The 21269-nt window shown below is 44.3% G+C and overlaps 1 protein-coding gene across 9 annotated transcripts in view; it reads right to left on the minus strand.

Moving 5' to 3' along the window:
* USP32 (ubiquitin specific peptidase 32) overlaps positions 1-21269 on the minus strand; it is a 228881-nt gene that overhangs the window by 155217 nt on the left and 52395 nt on the right. For all 9 annotated transcript variants that reach the window (XM_081945370.1, XM_081945367.1, XM_081945371.1 and 6 more), the window contains exon 2: positions 8050-8177. In XM_081945370.1, the coding sequence (XP_081801496.1) occupies positions 8050-8177 (128 nt within the window). The remainder of the gene's footprint in view (positions 1-8049; positions 8178-21269) is intronic.

A 21269-nucleotide genomic window follows, 5' to 3' on the forward strand; every position in this document is an offset into this window, starting at 1 on the left:
TTACAGAGGAATTGCTGAGTCTGTCATCTGCACCTCCCTAGCTGTCTGGTTTGGCTCCCAACAAGACTTCAGACACAGATTTCAACAGATAAATAAAAGTGCGGAAAAAAAAATGGCTACCAACCTGCCTTCCATTGAGGACCTGTACACTGCATGAGTCAAAAAGAGGGCTGTGAAAATATCTACAGACCCCTCGCATCCTGGGCATAAATTGTTTCAACTTCTGCCCTCAAAACGACGCTATAGGGCACTGCACACCAGAACAACTAGACACAAGGACAGTTTTTCCCCCCATGCCACCCCTCTGCTAAACAACTAATTCCCACAACACTGTCAATAATTTACCAAGAATACATTACTATTATTATTATTCTCTTCCTTCCTAGTATCTACCTCTCCCCACTTATGACTGTGTGACTGCAACTTCGTTGCTTGTATCCTTGTACCCCATGACTATCATTAAGTGCTGCACCTTAGTGACAAATGTATCTTTTCTTTTATGTACACTGAGAGCATCTGCACCAAAGACAAATTCCTTGTGTGTCCAATCACACTTGGCCAATAAAGAATTCTATTCTATTCTATTCTGTTTCTATTTCTCTTCTCTTCTATTCGCTTCTATTTCTCTTCTCTTCTCTTCTATTTTCTATTCTCTATTTTCTATTCTATTCTAATTTCGTGGATCAACAGTGCCAGTCAGCCTGGTCTGCAACAATCTGATATGTGCTCTAAAAGCCCTTCTTAACAATTCTCTAGACAGACTTCTGAGCTGCTGACCCAGCTTTTGAAAGCTCTTGCCGACTGGCACTGAAAAAATTGTAGAGATTAGAAAAAAGCTAAGAAAAAGCTATTCGCAATTGGCGAATAAATTATACCAGAAGGGGGTGTGGTTTAGATGGTTGATGCCTGAAGGCATGCTAATATTCTGGGAGGAGACAAGAGTTAGAATTAATACACCCATAGAGGCGCAGGCCTTTATGGAAAAAAACAAACTACTCCTAGAAAAACCTGATGATCCTCCACCAGATACACAGGACACGGGAGGGGCCGGAGCTCTGTCGGCGGGGGGAGATAGGGCAACATCGAGAAAGCTCAGATCACAAAAATGAGTAAGAAAATACACCTGACATAAACTGATCGAAATTATTAACTGAACTTACATGCTGACGATATGTTATTATGTTACTATCTAATAATGAACTATGTGCAAATGTATACTATGAGTATGGAGGGGGGGCGCACCTACCGCACACTGCAGTTGCCAAAATTTGTAACCTATCCTCTACCTTTTCCCTTTGTAAAATATTAAAAAAACCAATAAAACTTTGTTATTAAAAAAAAATTGTAGAGATTAAATGGAAATGCACAAATAAAAGAGGCAAGACATAAGGCTTCCATTCAAGTGGCACACTCTGAAACAACCACCTTCTCTTCCCTAAAACCTGAGTGACTTTTCCGCTCCAGCAGGACAGTGAAGAGAAAGAAATGGAAGCCAAAGTGTTTAAGGATTTTTTTTTAAATCATAAAAAAGTACTTCTCCGTCATCATGGCTAACTCACTGCTCACTGCCAGGAGTTCGATCCTTACTGACTCAAGATTGACTCAGCCATCCATCCTTCCAAGGCCAGTAAAATGAGGACCCAGAATAAGGTTGGGGGCAATGTGTTGATTCTGTAAACCGCTTAGAGAGGGCTGTAAAGCACCGTGAAGCAGTATAGAAGTCTAAGTCAGTTTTATTTTTTCAACCTTGGTAACCTTAAGATGGTTGGACTTCACTTCCCAGAAGCCCCCAGCCAGCTTTGCTTCCTGGTAATTAAAGAAGTAATTTCTACCCTAGAAATAAGTAATTTTTGTCCTAGGGAGTAAAGTTCATGTGACAAACCCCAGCTTTGCTGGCTGGAGAATTCTGGGAGATGAAGTCCAACCATCTCAAGGTTGCCAAGGTTGAGAAACGCTGGTCTAAGTGCTATTGCTGTTGCAGTCTAACTCTGCCCACTGCCAGAAGTTCGGTCCTGATAGGCTCAAGGTTGGCTCAGCATTCCAACCTTCTGAAGTGGGTAAAATGAGGACCCAGATTGTTGGGGGGCAATAGGCTGACTCTGTAAACCACTTAGAGCAGTGATGGCGAACCTATGGCATGCGTGCCACAGGTGGCACACAGAGCCATTTGTCAGGGCACTCGAGGCGTTGCCCTGTCAGCTGGCCAGCGCGCATGCACTTCAGGAATGCACTTCCGGTTTGCTCGGAGGGTCGTTTTAACTGCTCCGGAGGCTTCAGGGAAGCCTCCTGAAGGTCCCTCAAGCCTTTGGAGGGCGTCTGGGGAGGCTGTTTTTGCCCTCCCCACGCTCCTATAAAGCCTCTGGAGCCTGGGGAGGGCGAAAAAAGCATGTAAAAATGGGGGAACACCTGTAGTGCGTGCATGCGCACTGGGGGGGTCACACATTGCATTATGGGTGCGGCACGCCTGCACACAGCCCCCCTATGCTCCCCCCACTTATGGCACGCGAGTCAAAAAAGGTTCGCCATCACTGACTTAGAGAGAGGGCCGTGAAGCGATATATAAGCCTAAGCGCTATTACAATTTGTGCTGTTATGTTTTCAGGGCACAAGAATTACATCCAAGCACGCAAAACAGACTGGACAAAGCTAGAGAAGAGTAAATAAGGCAGACATTCCACAGGAATGCACTGATCAGCATGGATAGTTGGTCCAGTGTTGATCTTGGTGTTGATTTCCGCTTATCTGGAAATTGATTGCTGGTGAGGGAGTCTTTTGGTCCTCTTGTTTCCTCTTTGGCTTTTTGATAATCTCTTTTGAATGGTGTGTAGATGTTGTTAATCTCTATGTGCCTGTTGATCTCTGGGAAGAACCACCAAGAACACTCCACCAACACTGAGAGGGCAAGGCACTATATATAAACAGCACTCTCTCCTAGCACTTGCAGGAACTGGGTATCTTTAGCTTAAGAGAAAGAAGGACTAGGGGAGACATGATAGCAGTCTTCCAATATCTCAGGGGTTGCCACAAAGAAGAGGGAGTCAAGCTATTCTCCAAGGCACCCAAAGGCAGGACAAGAATCAATGGGTGGAAACTAATCAAGGAGAGAAGCAACCTAGAACTGAGGAGGAATTTCCTGACAGTGAGAACAATTAATCAGTGGAACAGAAGTTGCCTCCAGAAGTTGAGAATGCCCCAACACTGGAAGTCTTTAAGAAGATGTTGGATAGCCATTTGTCTGGAACGGTATGGGGTTTCCTGCCTAGGCAGGGGGTTGGACTAGAAGACCTCCAAGGTCCCTTCCAACTCTACTATTGTATTATTGTATGATGTTACCTAATTTGGGTAATGAAACGTCTTTAAGAAAACAACTAAGTGAGCACCAAGAACCCCCTCAATTCAATACATACAATCAAATATATTTTTACTCTTTCCTGTTGAGTTGATTTCCTGGCTGGGTTATTTAATGGGGCTGACACTATTATAACAGGAGACAGCAGAGGAAAGAATTAGCTGCTTTGCCCAAGAAATGTTACACAGAGAATGAGGGTAGAGAATTAAGTGAATGCAACAGGAATAAAGGGGTAGTTAATGAATAAACGTCTGATTAGTAGCCACAGAGAGCAAATGAAAAATAAGGCAAGATGCTTAGAATGATCTTGCAAATTAGCTTTGATCTATATCCCACAGCCACCTAGTAACATGAGTGGCAGTGATGGGTTTCACATTCTGTTACTGCCGGTTTTCCGCGTATGCATCCGGCCTTCCACATATGTGCTTTATTCTCGCGTGCGCCTTCCACGCATGCACCTGGCCTCAAAAACGTGCCAAAATAGGACGGCATAGAGCCGGGGTGGGCGGGCAGGTCCACCCGCGATTTCCGCTACTGGTTCGGGTGAACCGGTCCGAACCGGCTGAATACCACCTCTGATGAGTAAGCCTTCCAGCTCCTCCTGGGCTAATGTTGACCAACAATTAAGAAACAAACAATGCCCCAATCAAGGAACTACCAATTCAGACAAATAAGCTAGTAGTGAGCAATAGCCTAAACAAGGAACAACCAAGAACTCCCACCAACACTCAGGGCAAGCCACTTATATATTAACAGGGAGAAGCCCAACTCCTTTCTAGCACTGATGATGTTACCTAGTTGGGTAATGAAACGTCTTCAAGAAAGCAACCAAGCTCAGAGAGCACCAAGGATTCAACCCTAACCTGGAAATATTCCATTGAGATTGAATGATAACATCTATTGACCTGAGGCCAAAATGACTCACATAGAATCCTGAAGTTTAGATTATGTGCCATCAAGTTGGTGTCAACCCTTAGTGACCACATAGGTAGACTTTCTCCATTATAATCTGTCCCCAACCTGGCCCTTTAGAACAGGAGTGTCAAACTCAAGGCCCGTGGGCCGAATTCGGCCCTTGGGGTGCTTAGAGCTGGCCCACAGGGCCGACCTGAAAACAGGGAAGGTTCGGCCCGCGGTGCCTCTACACACAACCCTCCCAAGCTCCGTTTTCATTGGCTGAGGGTTGTAGGAGGCTGACACAACCAAAAATGAAACTTAGGACCAAAGGCATCCCCAACACAAGGGAGTCAAACTATTCTCCAAGGCAACTGAGGGCAGAACAAGAAGCAATGGGTGGAAACTAATCAAGGAGAGAAGCAACTTAGAACTAAGGAGAAATTTCCTGACAGTTAGAACAATTAATCAGTGGAACAGAAGTTGCCTCCAGAAGTTGTGAATGTCCCAACACTGGAAGTCTTTAAGAAGATGTTGGATAGCCATTTGTCTGAAACGGTATAGGGTTTCCTGCCTAGGCAGGGGGTTGGACTAGAAGACCTCCAAGATCCCTTCCAACTCTGCTATTGTATTGTATTGTACAAGTGACATCGAGCTGGCCATGGTCCCTTCACACCCCCAAAGTCAAACACAATCCTAATGCAGCCCTCAATGAAATCAAGTTTGACACCCCTGCTTTAGAACGTATCTTCAGAACCTCTACAGCCCTAAACCTGGAGGATTTAATATTCCCCAGCACTAGCCGAGTATATAAGAAAATGTATCCATCATGATATTGAAAAGCCTTTCCTGACAGTTAGATAATACCAAAAAAAAAAATTCCCAAAGGCGCAAAATACATAAGGTTATAATTGACCCATGACACGTAAAAGCAACAAGCTCGCATGAGATCGCATTTTTGACTTGACAGAAATATCCTTTCAAATAGCAGGTAACGAACTAACTGGTCAATCAAATGTTAGGTTTTGCCATTCGCATAGTGATCCCTGAAGCCAAGGCACAAAAGGCCAAATAAAGGATCAATTCGTATTCTCTAGGCTGTGACAGCAAAGAAAATCCAGGACAAAGCTGGCACAGTTAAGCAACCATCCAGTGTAATAACCCTCTCCAGAACCGCTAAACAAATAGCGAAATAGACTGCACGCCGGGGTAGGGAGGTCCAAGGACAATCTAAGAAAATGGGGCTTCCCTATAGAACAGGGGTGTCCAAACTTGGCAACTTTAAGACTTGTGGACTTCAACTCCCAGAATTCCCCAGCCGGCTGGGGAATTCTGGGAGTTGAAGTCCACAAGTCTTAAAGTTGCCAAGTTTGCACACCCCTGCTATAGAAGATACTCTGCGCGAATGTAGAGAAGAACAATGCATCTCACATATACTATGGTGCATACAATATCCTTCAATATGTGTGAAGGAAGACCTCATGCTGGCGAGAGAAAATAGCAATAGCTCTTAGACTTATATACCGCTTCACAGTGCTTTCACAGCCCTCTCTAAGTGGCTTACAGAGTCAGCCTCTTGCCCCCAACAATCTGGGTCCTCATTTTACCGAAGGATGGGAGACTGAGTCAACCTTGAGCCGGTCAGGAGGGAGGGAAGAAGGAAGGAAGGAAGGAAGGAAGGAAGGAAGGAAGGAAGGAAGGAAGGAAGGAAGGAAGGAAGGAAGGAAGGAAGGAAGGAAGGAAGGAAGGAAGGAAGGAAGGACAATATAGCACTTATATACCGCTTCACGGTGCTTTTATAGCCCTCTCTAAGTGGTTTATAGAGTCAGCCTCTTGCCCTCAACAATCTGTGTCCTCATTTTACCCACCTCGGAAGGATGGAAGGCTGAGTCAACCTTGAGCCGGTCAGGATCGAACTCCTGGCTATGGGCAGAGTTAGCTTGCACTGCAGCATTCTAACCCCTGTGCTTCCAGACAGGCAAGGAGTGAGAGAGGGAGGGAGGGAAGAAGGAAGGAAGGCAGAACAATATAGCACTTATATACCGCTTCACAGTGCTTTACAGCCCTCTCTAAGTGGTTTTACAGAGTCAGCCTCTTGCCCCCAATAATCTGGGTCCTCATTTTACCCACCTTGGAAGGATGGGAGGCTGAGTCAACGTTGAGCCTGGTGAGAATTGAACTGCCAAATTTCAGGCAGTCAGCAGTCCGCAGACGTAGCCTGCAGTACTGCATTCTAACCACTGTGCCATCTCGGCTGTATCAGCCTGGCTCGACACCCAGCAATGCTACCAGCGTGGGCCGAATACCCAGCAAATGTTATTTAGTTTTAATACTATTTATTCTACATATTTTTTATATGGGCTATGTTTCTATGAACCAATGATTCATTGGTTAAAGATGCTGAGTTTGTCATCTGGAGAATTGACAGCTCAGGTTCAAGACCCGAGCTCTGAGCAATGGGGTGAGCTCCCATCACTTGCTCCAGCTCCAGCTCCTGGCTACCTAGCAATTCTAAAACATGCAAATGAGAGTAGATTAGTAGGTACCACTTCAGTGGGAAAGTAACAGCATTCCATGTACCTCGGCATATAATCGTGCTGGCCACATGACCATGAAAAATGTCTTTGGACAATGCTGGCTCCCTCGGCCAAGAAACAGAGCTGGGCACATCTAGAGTTGGATACAACTGACAGGGAAACCTTTAGCTTTTTATATTCCCATGGCCTCTTTTATACCTATTTTATTCACTCAGTGTTGAATGTTATATGTCTATAATTTGTACGTGCTTCTGACATGAACAAAGAAAGACCTTCTCCAGAGATCTGAACTTACTGGTTCAACTAATATCTGAGCCCATCTGTGACCTGCATACCTGGCAAATAAGTTTAATGAAGATTTAAAATTCAGCCAGCTTGCCAGGTGGCAGGCAAATGTGAATGACAAATTATTTTTACGTACAAGAAGGCAAGGGGATCTGTTTTGTCCTTGAGCTGTTCAACGCTGAAAAATGCCCTGCAGTATCAAAAGAAGGGGATCTTGCTTTGGCTCTGTGGAGACAAACCCCAATATCTCTTCTGTGAAATATTGGATAACCATTTGTCTGAAGTGATGTAGGATTTCCTGCCTAAGCAGGGGGTTGGACTAGAAGACCTCCAAGGCCCCTTGCAACTGTTATTCAATTCTATTCTATTCTATTCTAATTTCTATTCTATTCTATTCTATTCTATTTTCAATTCTATTCTATTCTATTTTCAATTCTATTCTATTCTATTTTCAATTCTATTCTATTCTAATTTATATTCTATTCTAATTTATATTCTATTCTTTCTATTCTATTCTATTCTAATTTATATTCTATTCTAATTTCTTTTCTATTCTATTTTCAATTCTATTCTATTCTAATTTCTATTCTATTCTAATTTCTATTCTATTCTAATTTCTATTCTATTCTAATTTCTATTCTAATTTCTTTTCTTTTCTATTCTATTTTCAATTCTACTCTATTCTATTCTAATTTCTTTTCTATTCTAATTTCTGTTCTAATTTCTACTCTATTCTAATTTCTGTTCTAATTTCTACTCTATTCTAATTTCTATTCTATTCTATTCTAATTTCTTTTCTATTCTTTTCTAACTTCTTTATTATTCTATTCTATTCCAAATGCTTCTTCACTTGTGTTGTGTTGTTCACTTGAAATGTTTTAAAACACTGATTTCTGCAGTGGGTGGATTGGGTTTGTGTGTGTGTGTGTGTGTGTGTGTGTGTGTGTGTGTGTGCAGGAGATGGAGGGATGGAAGAGTAATTACCTCTGCAACCTTTGGCGGAACTCCATCTCCGAGAACTTCCCGAATGAAGCATTGTTGGCTCATGTAACACGAGAGTCCGCAGGTCCTCTTGAAGGCATCTTTCAGCCGTTTTAGCTCTACGTCCGTCACTATATTGAACAAAAGAGAGAGGGAAGGAGAGGAATTAGACACATTTGTTTTAAATAAGAACTCTTTGCACTCCTTAACTCAGGGGTCTCCAACCCAAACCCCCGGGACGGATCTAGCCCATGGGGTGCCTAGATTTGGCTCATGGGGCTACCCTGGAAACAGAAAGGGACCAGACCGCGTGCCTCTGCCAGTGAAAATGGAGCTCTGTTTTCGCTGGCAGAGTGTTGCAGGAGGCTGTCACAGCCGAAAACGGAACTCGCGAGCCGATTTTCGCTGGCAGAGCACTCGGGCCATCACAGGTAACAACACAAGTGATGTCAAGCTGGCCCCGCCCACCCCTTCTCTCCGAGGCCAAACACAACCCCTATGCGGCCCTCAATGAAATCGTGTTTTGACACCCTTGCTTTAAGTTTAATGAAAAGAAGGACTAGGGGTGACATGATAGCAGTATATTCCAATATCTCAGGGGTTGCCACAAAGAAGAGGGAGTCAAACTATTCTCCAAGGCACCTGAGGGCAGAACAAGAAGCAATGGGTGGAAACTAATCAAGGAGAGAAGCAGCTTAGAACTGAGGAGAAACTTCCTGACAGTTAGAACAATTAACCAGTGGAACAGAAGTTGCCTCCAGAAGTTGTGAATGCCCCAAGACTGGAAGTCTTTAAGAAAATGTTGGAGAGCCATTTGTCTGAAACAGTATAGGGTTTCCTGCCTAAGTAGAGGGTTGGACTAGAAGACCTCCAAGGTCCCTTCCAACTCTGCTATTGTATTGTATTGTAAGTATTCAAATAGAAAAAAAGAGAGGGAGGTTAAGACATCCCCAGACCATTGTCTCACAAGGCAAACTCAACCACTTGTCCATCTTAGAGACCGTATTCTACCTATGAGGTTGACCACCTCTGAACATACTGCTGGGTCTTCCTCAAAAGTCTGAATGAAGAATAAACTACAGTCGTCCTCAATGTACAATGATTCTCTAGCGACTGTTCAAAGTTACAACAGCACTAAAGAAAGTTATCTAAGATCGGTTGTAGCATCCCCACCATCAGAGGAAGAAAATTTGGGTGCTTGGCACCCGGCATACATTTAGATATCTATTTATTTATTTAATATATAAAATACAAAGAAAAATTAGAAATTAAAGGAAAGGAGAGAGGAAAAGAAGATGTGAGGGATAAACGAAAAAAAGGGGGGGGGACGGCATCCGACTTTTTTAGCACACTACAAGACAAAAACTCAACTTTTCACTTTTACATACTAGTATATAACTAGAGTTCTAGAGTATTTCTCCCGGTAAGTTCAAAGAATTTGAAAGAATATAGTGAACTTTATTAATAAAAATGGTGATAGCTCCCAAATTATTATGAGGTGCAAATAGAAATACATACTATCACCATAGCAAGGAAGACAAAGCAGGAATGATTAGAGGGATCGTTTTTATTTAAAGAAGAGAATATATTTAAGTATGTTTTTCACGTAGATATGACTTCTAGATTTTCTGCTTGAGATTAAAACAAAAATGAAATTTTGACTTTGGTAGATAGATAGATTTGTCCTTATAGAAATGGCAACCGGCCTGTATTTATGAAAGTTGTAGCACCCTGGGGTCATGTGATCACTATTCGTGATTTTCCCAGCCAGCTTGCAAACCGGCAAACTCAATGGGAGACATCAGATTTGCTTAATGACAGCATGATTTGTTTAACAACTGCAGTGATTTGCTTAACAACCATGGCAAAAAGGTCATGAGATCAGAAGGGATTCACTGAACAACTGCTTTGCCTGGGCACCGAAATTCTGGTCCCAATTGTGGTCATAGGTTGAGAACTATTTATTCATTCCCAGATGTTCTGACTGAGGCTTCCCAAGAGCGTGAAGCAAACTCCTTGTCCTGACAAAACACCTTTTTATTAATTTACCGTGAATTCTGCTCATTCACATCCAGCAAAGTCATTCAAGGGAGGATTTACAGTCACAGACCTTATCTGGCTTGGAGAGCTGCCAGGCTGATATCTCCAAACTGGCAAGGAGTCTCGGAGAGTCACAAACCAATTGTGTGAACTAATTGTCTCCTGCAAACTCCACTCCCCTTTTGCTCCTCTATTCCCTATGGGAGGGGCTATTCACCATCCATCTGTGTCCTTACTCCCAAGTCAACCCTTGTTCTTTAGCTGTTCCCTTCGTCTGGCAACTCTGTGCATGCGCACACTGGGAACAGGCTCCAGCTGTTTGTCTGCCTCACTGATGTCTGACTCTGAAAGCAGCTGATAACCGGCATATGGCCCTGGTCCCCTCTCTGCCTCCGACACAGAGCCCTCATCAGAGCCTTCCCCAGACTCCAGGACTGGCCCAGGTTCCTCCCCAACCTCCTCACTGTCCGAATCTGCTGCCAGCTCTGCTGGCCACTGACGGGCCACAACACCAGCACAATCTTTCAACTCCAATCCAATAGACATTTTCATACATGTATATTTTGCCTAATTGACAGCACCTAAAGAATTTCTCCCTACACAATTCTTCTGTTGAGACTCAGCATTTCAAAACTGCCTCCGTTCAGAATTTTGAACCAAGTAGATGGAGGAATAAAACAGGATTTAAAAAGTAACACCCCAGAATACTCATTTTTCAGTTTCATGGCTAAAATATTCGCGGTATTTCTTTCAGCTCTACAGGAACTTTGCTCATTGGCACTATGATATGAATCTGAAACGGGAGTTCTCAACCGTGAGATGAAAAGAATCCTTCTTGATCCCCAATTTTCCTGGATATAAAACACTAATGCCCCCAAACAATCACCTCCTGGGCTGCCGGAAATCCGGTTTGCTCGGAGGGTTGTTTTGAGCGCTCCAAAGGCTTCAGGGACTGTCCGGAAGCTTGGCTGACGCCTCCCAAGGGTGTCCAGGGGGGTGGGGGAGGCTGTTTTCGCCCTCCCCGGGCTTCTATAAAGCCTCTGGAGCCTGGGGAGGGTGAAAAAAGCATGTAAAAATGGGAGGGGGAGCGCCTGTAGTGCACGCACTGGGAGTCGCGCATTGCATTATGGGTGCGGCACGCCCGCATACACCCCCCCTGCACTCCCCCCCACTTATGGCACGCGATCCAAAAAAGGTTCGCCATCGCTGGACTAGACAAACCCAAATCCAGCAGCTCCTGCCCAGCCTCAGACATAACTTATGAAAATGATATGCAGCCTGCGCCTAGTTCCTAAACTTAAAACACGCAATCAGCTGTTTCTCTTCCAACTCATTGGCATCTGTGTGATATTGCCTTTCAGTGGGGAATGAACTGCACAGCCGTTAGCTACGGAGCTGGATGAGGGATAGACTCCTTCCCAGAACGAGGCTCTTACATCGAATTAAATATTGAAGCTTCATAAATATTGTGGAAGGGATGCAATCGCTGGTGTTATTTAGCGGATTCCTGAAAAGCAACGTTGAGAGCCGTGTTTCTCAATCTGGCCAACTTTTAAGAGGTGTGGACTTCAACTCCCAGAATTCCCCAGGGCTCTTGAAATTAATTTACTGATTAAACTTTTGATCCGGGTTCAGAACAAGGCTAACCATTAAAAAGGGAGCTAAACAATAAAGCCGTCTGATTTTTCTCCTGTGGCCTTTTCAGCTAATGTACATTTCTCCTCGGTCATTCAATTCACACTTCTTTGGCTGTCGTGTTTTAGAATTATAGTTTGTCCTCAACTTATGACCACAAATGAAGCCGAAAATGTATGTTGCTAAGTGAGAAATTAGTTAAGTGAATTTTGCCCCGTTTTACGACTTTTCTTGCCAAGTGAATCACTACGGTTGTTAAATTAGTAACCCGGTTGTTAAGTGAATCAGGCTTTCCTTGTTGACTTGGCTTGTCGGAAACAGTGGCAAAAGATGGTCACATGACTCCGGGATATGTCATCCATCATAAATGTGAGTCAGTTGTCAAGCATCTGAATGTAAATCACGTGACTATGGGATGCTGCAATGGTCATAAAGTCTGAAAAATGAGTCACTTCTTGCAGTGCCGTTGTAACTTCAAATGGTCACTAAGTGAACTGTTGTAAGTCGAGGATAACCTGTATTTCTGGCCTTAGGTTAGCTATTGCAGTTTCCCTTTTTCCTACCATCTATCACCAAGTAAGCCTGAGAAATCGGCACATGCCTCTAATTTTCAAGGAAATGGCAATTCAGACCTTGAAGTTCATATACAGGCAGTCCTCGATTTACAACCATTCGTTTAGTCATCACTTTCTACTATACAATACAATAGTAGAGTTGGAGGGGACCTTGGAGGTCTTCTAGTCCAACCCCCTGCCTAGGCAGGAAACCCTAAACCGTTTCAGACAAATGGCTATCCAACATCTTCTTAAAGACTTCCAGTGTTGGGGCATTCACAACTTCTGGAGGCAACTTCTGTTCCACTGATTAATTGTTCTACCTGTCAGGAAGTTTCTCCTCAGTTCTAAGTTGCTTCTCTCCTTGATTAGTTTCCACCCATTGCTTCTTGTCCTGCTCTCAGGTGCTTTGGGGAATAGCTTGACTCCCTCTTCTTTGTGGCAACCCCTGAGATATTGGAACAAAGCTATCATGTCTCCCCTAGTCCTTCTTTTCATTAAACTAGAGATACCCAGTTCCTGCAACTGTTCCTCATATGTTTTAGTCTCCAGTCCCCTAATCATCTTTCTTGCTCTTCTCTGCACTCTTTTTAGAGTCTCCACATCTTTTTTACATCGTGGCGACCAAAACTGAATGCCGTATTCCAAGTGTGGCCTTACCAAGGCATTATAAAGTGGTATTAACACTTCACGTGATCTTGATTCTCTCCCTCTGTTGATGCAGCCTAGAACTGTGTTGGCTTTTTTGGCAGCTGCTGCACACGGCTGGCTCAAATTTAAATGGTTGTCCACTAGGACTCCAAGATCCCTTTCACAGTTACTACTGTTGAGCAAGGTACCACCTATACTGTACTTTTGCATTTCGTTTTTGTTGTCTAAATGTAGAACCTTACTCTTTTCACCATTGAATTTCATTTCATTAGATAGTGCCCAATGTTCAAGTTTGTCAAGATCCTTCTGTATCTTAAGCCTATCTTCTGGAGTGTTGGCTATTCCTGCCAGCTTGGTATCATCTGCAAATTTGATGAGTTCCGCATTTATTCCCTCATCCAATTCATTGATGAAGATGTTAAAGAGGACTGGGCCTAAAACAGAGCCTTGCTCATCATCATTATCATCTTCATCATCTTTTAATGTCCCCATAATCCCTTGTGCAGCGGAGTCTGTGCAACTGAATGGAGCTGAGTGTTTACTGGCCAGATGCCCTTCCTGTCACCAATGCGGAGTTATATTCAGCAGATATATTCTCATGGTGCCCAGAGAGAGAAATATCGCCCTCTACCTAGGATTGAACTCACAGCCTCCTGATTGTGAGGCGAGAGCTCCACTTCTAGGCCATCGCACCATTCTTGCCACCATTCAGTGGCTGTTCGGAATTACAAAGGCACTGAAAAAAGTGACTTATAACCGTTTTTCACACTTAGGACCATTTTAGCCTCCCTGTGAATTCAGACACGTGGCAACTGGCATGTATTTATGAAAGTTGCAGTGTCGCAAGGTCATGTGACCCCGCTTTGCGACCGCCTGACAAGCCAAGTCCATCGGGAAGTCAGATTCGCTTAACAACCATGTTACTACGTTAAATGCAGAGATTCACTTAACAACTGTGGGGAGAAAGTTCATAAAATGAGGCGAAACTCATTTAACAATCGTCTTCCTTAGCAACAGATATTTTGGGATCAAGGATGGCCGTAAGCCGAGGACTACTTGCCTCCCATTCTGGTTGCTGAAGGACGGACGGCAAACAAAATGAAAGGTTCCCAACCCCGGAGGGGCAAATTCTCATCGGTTACAAGGACCTGAAATGGAAGATCACCTCGATCCCCACAAGGGATGAAGGGTTGCAAAAACTGATGGAGTTAGCAGAGATGTCTAGATTTACTGCTTTGAACAAAGAAACAAAATACAAATCCTTTCATTTCTATTTGGAAACCACTTCTGGACTTTGTGCTTGAGGTGGTGAAAAAAATGAAACTTTGATTTTGGGTTTTACCGATTAGATAGATTTGTTGTTATACAAACGGCTAGTTTCTATTATCATGAAAAAGTAAAAAGTTGAGGATAGATTTTAATGCCTTATTTTACTGCACCAAAGGAGTCGAAAGTGACTTTTTTTTTCTTTTTCTCTTGCTTTCCCCCACTATTCGCTTCCCTTTTTCCTTTCCTAATTTCCCTAATATTTGCTTTTGTATTCTTTTTGTATGTCATATTATAAAATGAATCTCTCTATATAAAAGCAAAATACCACTGACGCATCATCATGAAATCTCCAGAACCATAAAGCCTACAAACTTGAAATTTGGCACATATGTTCCTCTTGGCTTCTAGGTGCTTGCTGAGAGAGGATTTTTCAAAATGACCATCAGATCATTAGTCTTTCTTATACAGTATATATATGTAGAGATTAACACACTCTGATGCTAAGGAGTTAGACATTCTACTCCCCTTCCCCACCTGAAAATGACTCTGTTTCAACTGCCAGTTGCCTCACATTCCGTTACCTCAGTTCAAATTGGCAGACATTCCACTCCTTCACTCAGGAGCAATCTGGGGCTCCTTACATTACTAAATGTCGGTACCTCACCAAATGTCTACGCCTTCCACCTATGGAACTGCTTCCGGACTCAAGGCGGCGGGAGCGATATTCCCTTATGTGTTTCAATCACCGACCACCACTGAGTCAACGGATCATGAACCAAATTTTTCCTGCAAATCCCGATCATATCGTTTTGTCACGAAGCACGGGTATCCAGCTAGTAAAACTATAAATACTGTCAAATTTGGTACATGGACCTGATGTAGAAGAAGCCTTCGGAATACACTTGATCTTTTTCCAGAAGGCCAACTGCGCTGCTAACATCTGAATATATGCACCAATAATAAATATAAATATATTGTGAGTTGAACACCCACAAGAAAAAAAAGGATTATTTTTTTTTGCCTTTTGAGATACAGCCAAAACCTAGAACCAGATTCTCATATGCCAGCAACAACTACATGATTTGTAAATAATTATTTCTCTTTCAGCCCACCATGTGCTGGCACAGATGAAAAGAATTTTAGTTCCAATCTCTATTGCAGAATGTTAAACCATTTAAAAAAAAAAACCTTAACCGAGATGGGGCAGAAGCAAATCTCTCTCTCTCCCCCACAATGCCGGCTCTGTTTGCGGGAGATGCCAGGTTTTAATCTTCTTAAGATTTACTGTCCTTAATAATTAATGGAATGCGTATTGCTATGGCCATTTTCCGGCTTGCAATCCCAGCAATAATAAAAGCTGTCATGTCTCGGGCCATAAAGACTTTACAAATTATCTATACCCCCTGCCTCAAAATGAAAAGAAAAAAGAAAGAGCAAGGAGGACGGGAGGAACGAAATTCTACAGCAGCGGATAACTGCCGGGAGAGCACAAATATTATCTTTTTGAACAACTAACTGGTTCTGTTCCATTCTGTTATGAAAGAGAATCGGAGATCTGCAGCCACGCTTGGTCTGGAGATCGTGGGCGTGTGACCTTCTCATTCCTGCTGGTCTCTTTCTTGGGGCTTACCGGGTAGTCCTCAACTTATCAGAGTTTCTTTTCCGTGACCGTTTGAAGTTACGTCAGTAGAAAGAGCAGGGGTGGGATTCAGCTGGTTTGGACTAGTTCGGGCGAATTTTACATCTGGTTCGCCGAACCAGTAGTTGGAAGTAGTGGCTGGCCCCGCCCCACCCATCCTGCCCCTCAACGGAGTCTCCACGCAGTCCGTTCATCATGCCAGGTAATTGCAGAACGTAGGGAGGGCGAAAAACGGGACTCCTGGAAGTTCTGGAATTCCAGAAACAGGCCTGTTTCCGGCCTCTGGAGCCTGGGGGAAGGCCGTTTTCGGCCTCCCGGAGGCTTGAAAAAAAATATCCAATTCCCCCCCCCCCAGTGGTACAGGAGGCTGAGTAGGCCATGCCCCCATGGCCATGCCCACCCAGCAACTGGGCAGAGAACCGGTTGCTAAACTTTTTCAATCCCACTCCTGGAAAAGAGTGGCTTATGACCATTTTTCACACGTATGACCGTTGCCACATCTCTATGGTCACATGATCAAAATTCAGGGGCTTGGCAACCGGTTCATATTTATGACGGGTTCAGAGTCCTGGGCTCACACGAAGTTCACCTTTGGACAAGCCAAATCAATGGGGAAGCCAGATTCGCTTAACAATTAGGTGACTAACTTAACAACTGCAGTGATTCACTTAACAACTGTGGCAAGAAAGGTTGTTGCTGACCTGAGGCTGGCATTCCAGAACTACATCTTGTGATCCTTCTCATCTGGGAATTGTCAGTGGCAGGCCTGAAGGCCCAATGTAAAAGATGGCTTCCACGCATCTTTCTGATGATGTTACCTAGCTGGGTCATGAAACGTCTGCAAGAAAACCACCCAGCTCAGAGAGCACCAAGGACCCCTCCTTTCAACCCTGAGCTACAAATGCTCTTTTCTATCAGTATCTTGAATTCTTGAATTTGTCCTCCTTGGAATCCAATAGAAAATAGAAAACCCGCTTTGGAGACGTTGCTTTCCACAAGGAAGAAAAAAGCTTAAATTCAAGAGTGTTTTCTTCTAGGCAAACCGGCTTTCAAATGCAGGTGTTGAGCTCCCTTTCAGAACATTACGACTGATTCATTGGCAAATTTAAAAAGCCTCCCTGGCATGCAACCCCCTTATTAGGAGAAAAACCCACATTTACATTGTACATGGTCGCTTAGGATTGGTAGCCATTCTAGCAAGTGTTTAAATACCGTATTTTCCAAATTATAAGACGCAACTAAATTTACAGGAGGAAAACAAGAAAAAAAATAGTTTTGCTCTGCACGGCCTGTTTTTGCAAAAAACGCACCTGTTTTTGGAGTGCTTCTGGGGGCTGGGAAGGTGACAGGTGGAGGGTTTGGGAGCCCCAAAACGGGCCAATTTTTGGCAAAAACGGGCTGTGTAGATTGCTTCTGGGGGCTGGTGAGGGCGAAAATGCGACACGCAAACTGTTCGGGAGGCCATAAATGCCTGTATTCAGTCTATAAAATGCACCTAAATTTTCACCCACTTTTAGAGGAGGGAAGGTGCGCCTTATACTCCAAAAAATACGGTAGCTTTCTTTAATAGATGGGAACCAAGAAGATACATTGAGAAGTTCACAGAAGCTTTCAAATGCAAGCTGAAATCGGTTTTTTTCGGCATTAACACATTCACTTGAAATATTCCCAATTTACAAGGACATCTCAGCCCAAAAGGAAGACAGGAAAAAAAAAAACCATAAGCACAATTGAAAACCTTGCACGACCAGCAGCTCTTTTGGCATAACAAGTTGCCAACTTTAAAGATAAAAGTTGTCCCCTTGACCTGTGGTGCCCAACTCTAGGGGGGAGATGCTCATCTCCATTTCTTAACCAAGGGAATCAGCGTTTCCCAAAGACATTTCTATGCTCATGTGGCTGGCATGACTATCCAGGTAGCCCTCGACTTACAACAGTTCATTTAGTGACCATTCAAAGTTCATCACTGAAAAAAAGTGACATGACCGTTTTTCACACTTACAACCAGAGGTGATATTCAGGCGGTTCGGACCAGTTCGCCCGAATTGGTTGCGGAAATTGTGGGTGGGCCCGTCCACCACCCTGGCTCTAGGCCAGGGGTGTCCAAACTTGGCAACTTTAAGACTTGTGGACTTCAACTCCCAGAATTCCCCAGCCATTCTGGGAGTTGAAGTCCACAAGTCTTAAAGTTGCCAAGTTTGGACACCCCTGCTCTAGGCTGTCCCATTTATGCATGTTTTTGTGATCGGGCGCATGCACAGGAGGGGTGGGCGCGAGCGGGGGGGGGCAAACCGGTGGTAACAAAATGTGAAATCCACTGTTGCAGCATCCCCGTAGTCGCGTGATTTACATTTGGATGGTTGACAATTGACTCCTATTTATGACAGTTGCAGTGTCCCAAGGTCACGTGATCCTCTTTTGATGATCTTCTAACGAGCAAACGTCACAAGGGGAAACCAGATTTGACTTCACAACCCTGTTACTAATTTCACGACTGCACTGATCCACTTCACAAATGTGGCAAGGAAAGTCCAAGAATGGGGCAAAACCCCCTTAGCAAATTTCTCACTTAACAACATAGATTTTGGGATCAATTGTGGTCGTACGTTGAGGACTACCTGTATACCAAGTGCGTGGACCGCTGTTACTTTCCCATCGATGGGGTACCTATTTATCTACTTGCATTTGCATGCTTTGGAACTGCTAGGTGGGCAGGAGCTGGAGCAAAGAACAGGCGCTCACCTCGTCATGCGGCCCTCCGGTTTCAAACCCAGGTTGTCAGCTTTCCAGCTGACAGCGCCTTTAAGTGCTGTGTCAATTCTAGCTGTGACCAATCCTGGGGATAACCCACCCACAGGTGAGGTATACATGCCTTCTGACAAGCAGAGTCAATGGGGAAGCCAGATTCATGTGACTAACTTAACAATTGCGGCAAGAAACGTCGTAAAGTAGGGCAAAACTCACTTAACTGTCTTGCTTAGCATCAGAAATGTTGGGCTCGTTGTGGCCGTAAGTCGAGGACTACCTGTACTGCAATGCATTGGAGCATACCTGGAAGAGTAGTCCAGCTCTAATCTTTCCTAAGCTGCATTCTCCAAACAGCCACACTCCCCTCCTTTCTCTCCCCCCTCCCCAATCCACAAAGCTGGCCTGATTTAGAAAGTATGTAAAGAATGAAGACGGGGAAACTGACTTGTTCAAACCAAGTCATGTGGTTGCTAAGTGAATCATGCTTCCCCCCATTGACTTTGTGTGTCAGACTGTTGCAAAGGGGGATCGCAGGAACTCTGGGAGACTGCAACCGTTATAAACACATGCCCGTTGCCAAGCATCCCAGTTTTAATCATATGACCATGGGAATGCTGCAACGGTCACTAGCGTGAAAAGTCAGCTTCTTCAGTGCCGTTTTAACTCTGAAGGGTCACGAAATGGCTGTAAGTCGAGGACTACCACCTGCACTTTCAATGCCTTGAAAATTAACACAAGAGATCAATGCCTGCCCAGTTTTATGGGACAGGTTTGGGCTTAAAGCAGCAGAGGCCCTGAGCCTGGATGATTAAGAGATAAAGGATTGTCCTGTGATAACGAACTTGGCATGCTAAGCTCTTTGTCAGCGTTCCAAATATCATGCAGAATTAAATCAGCGTCCAAGGCAGAACTATCCTTAAAGTTCCAATTTAATAAGGCAGACGTGTTGGCAACAAACTGTGTAATCCCAAATCTAAAAGCTTTCTGGGATTCCACCCACTTGAAAGTTCAGGATCTTATCCCCACATCCATCAATCCATCACATGGTCCAATCTTCTTCGGCTACGCTGGCATCTCCACCCATCTAGTTCCGGTCAGGTGCAGAGGTACAGAGACAAAAGATGACCTTGGACTTCTAGAAAGGAATGACAACACCACATTCCACAATTCTTTTCACAATGTTTTGTTATATTAAGTTGCATTTACACTACGTCTATTGTTGTTTTAATTTGAAATGTTGTTTTCCACCTTGAGTCAGTCGCTGTGGCAAGAGAGGCATCTCCAGATGAAGAAAAACAATGCAATCCAATGCATGTTCAAATGCACCCTTTGGAACTGAAGCTGAACGAATGCACAGCTGTGCCAGGTTTCAAGGGATTACAAGGAGGACTTTATAGTATCGTTCTTAGCATCTGCTACACAACCCTGTGCAGGGAAATGGAGTCTATAAACTAGGCACCTGCAAATTTACTGACACAGTAATAATTCACAACTGCTGCAATTTACGCGCTGGAACATCTGTTTTCTCTAAAGAAAAGCCCAGCATCAGTTCTTGGCATTGCTGCACCGTAAAGTATGTCAGATATTAAGTAGAAAAGACAACTTTGCTTAAAGCGCTGGCAGGCGAGCATCAGTCGAAGCAGGTAATCGAGAGAAACTTGCTTTATGGATCTTCGCTTTTTGAGTTTTGAGTTTTATTAAATTTATATACCGCCCCCCTCTCCCCGCAGGGACTCGGGGCGGTGTACAGTCAGTACATATAAAACAACAAAGCAGGAACAACAAAACAGTAGACAACCAACATAAACATACGGTCTGTATAATGCCCGAACTCATTTCTAGTTAAAAACGGTCTAAAACCAAATTAAAACCCCAAAATTTACAATATTAAAAAAGCCATCCAGGAAGGTCAGTAAGAGATTGTACTTGTGATTACAATTAGGCCAGGCCGGCTAGTCGGAACAGGTGGGTCTTGAGTTTCTTACGGAAGGAGCGGAGATCAACAGTAGTTCTAATATCAGAGGGGAGTTCGTTCCAGAGGGTTGGGCCCATCACAGAGAAGGCCCTACTCCTGGACACCGCCTGCCCGCATTGTGTAGCGGAGGGTACCTGGAGGAGACCCTCCCTGTGTGAGCGGATTGGTCGTAGGGATGTATGGGGTAGAATGCTTTGGAGCCGAAGGATCCACATTTGCCTTTCTGGAGGTTTTTAAGAAGAGATAGGACAGCCTTTTGTCTGGAATCTTAGAGGGGCAGGGCTGTCAAACTCGATTTCATTGAGGGCCGCATCAGGGTTGTGTTTGACCTGGGTGTGTGTGTGTAAGGTGGGCGTGGCCAGCTCAATGTCACTCGTTTTGGGGGCGCGTGTAGTGACCCGAGCGCTCTGCCAGCGAAAAAGGGCTCCCGAGCTCCATTTTCAGCTGCGATAGCCTCCTGCAACCCTCTGCCAGCGAAAACGGAGCTCGGGAGGGACACACGCAGCCCTCCTGAGCTCCGTTTTCGTTGGGAGAGGCACTGCGGGACGGTCCTTTCCTGTTTCCAGGGTAGCCCCAAAGGTTAGATCTAAGTACGCCAAAGCCTGAATCCGGGCCCCGGGCCTTGAGTTTGACACCCCTGTTATAGGGCCAACCTGCTTGAGCAAGGAGGTTGACCTAAGGCAGTGATGGCTAACCCTTTTTGTCGTCGCGT

Source organism: Natrix helvetica (genome assembly GCF_964273705.1).
Source record: "Natrix helvetica genome assembly, chromosome: 2".
Classification (NCBI taxonomy): Eukaryota; Metazoa; Chordata; class Lepidosauria; order Squamata; family Natricidae; genus Natrix; species Natrix helvetica.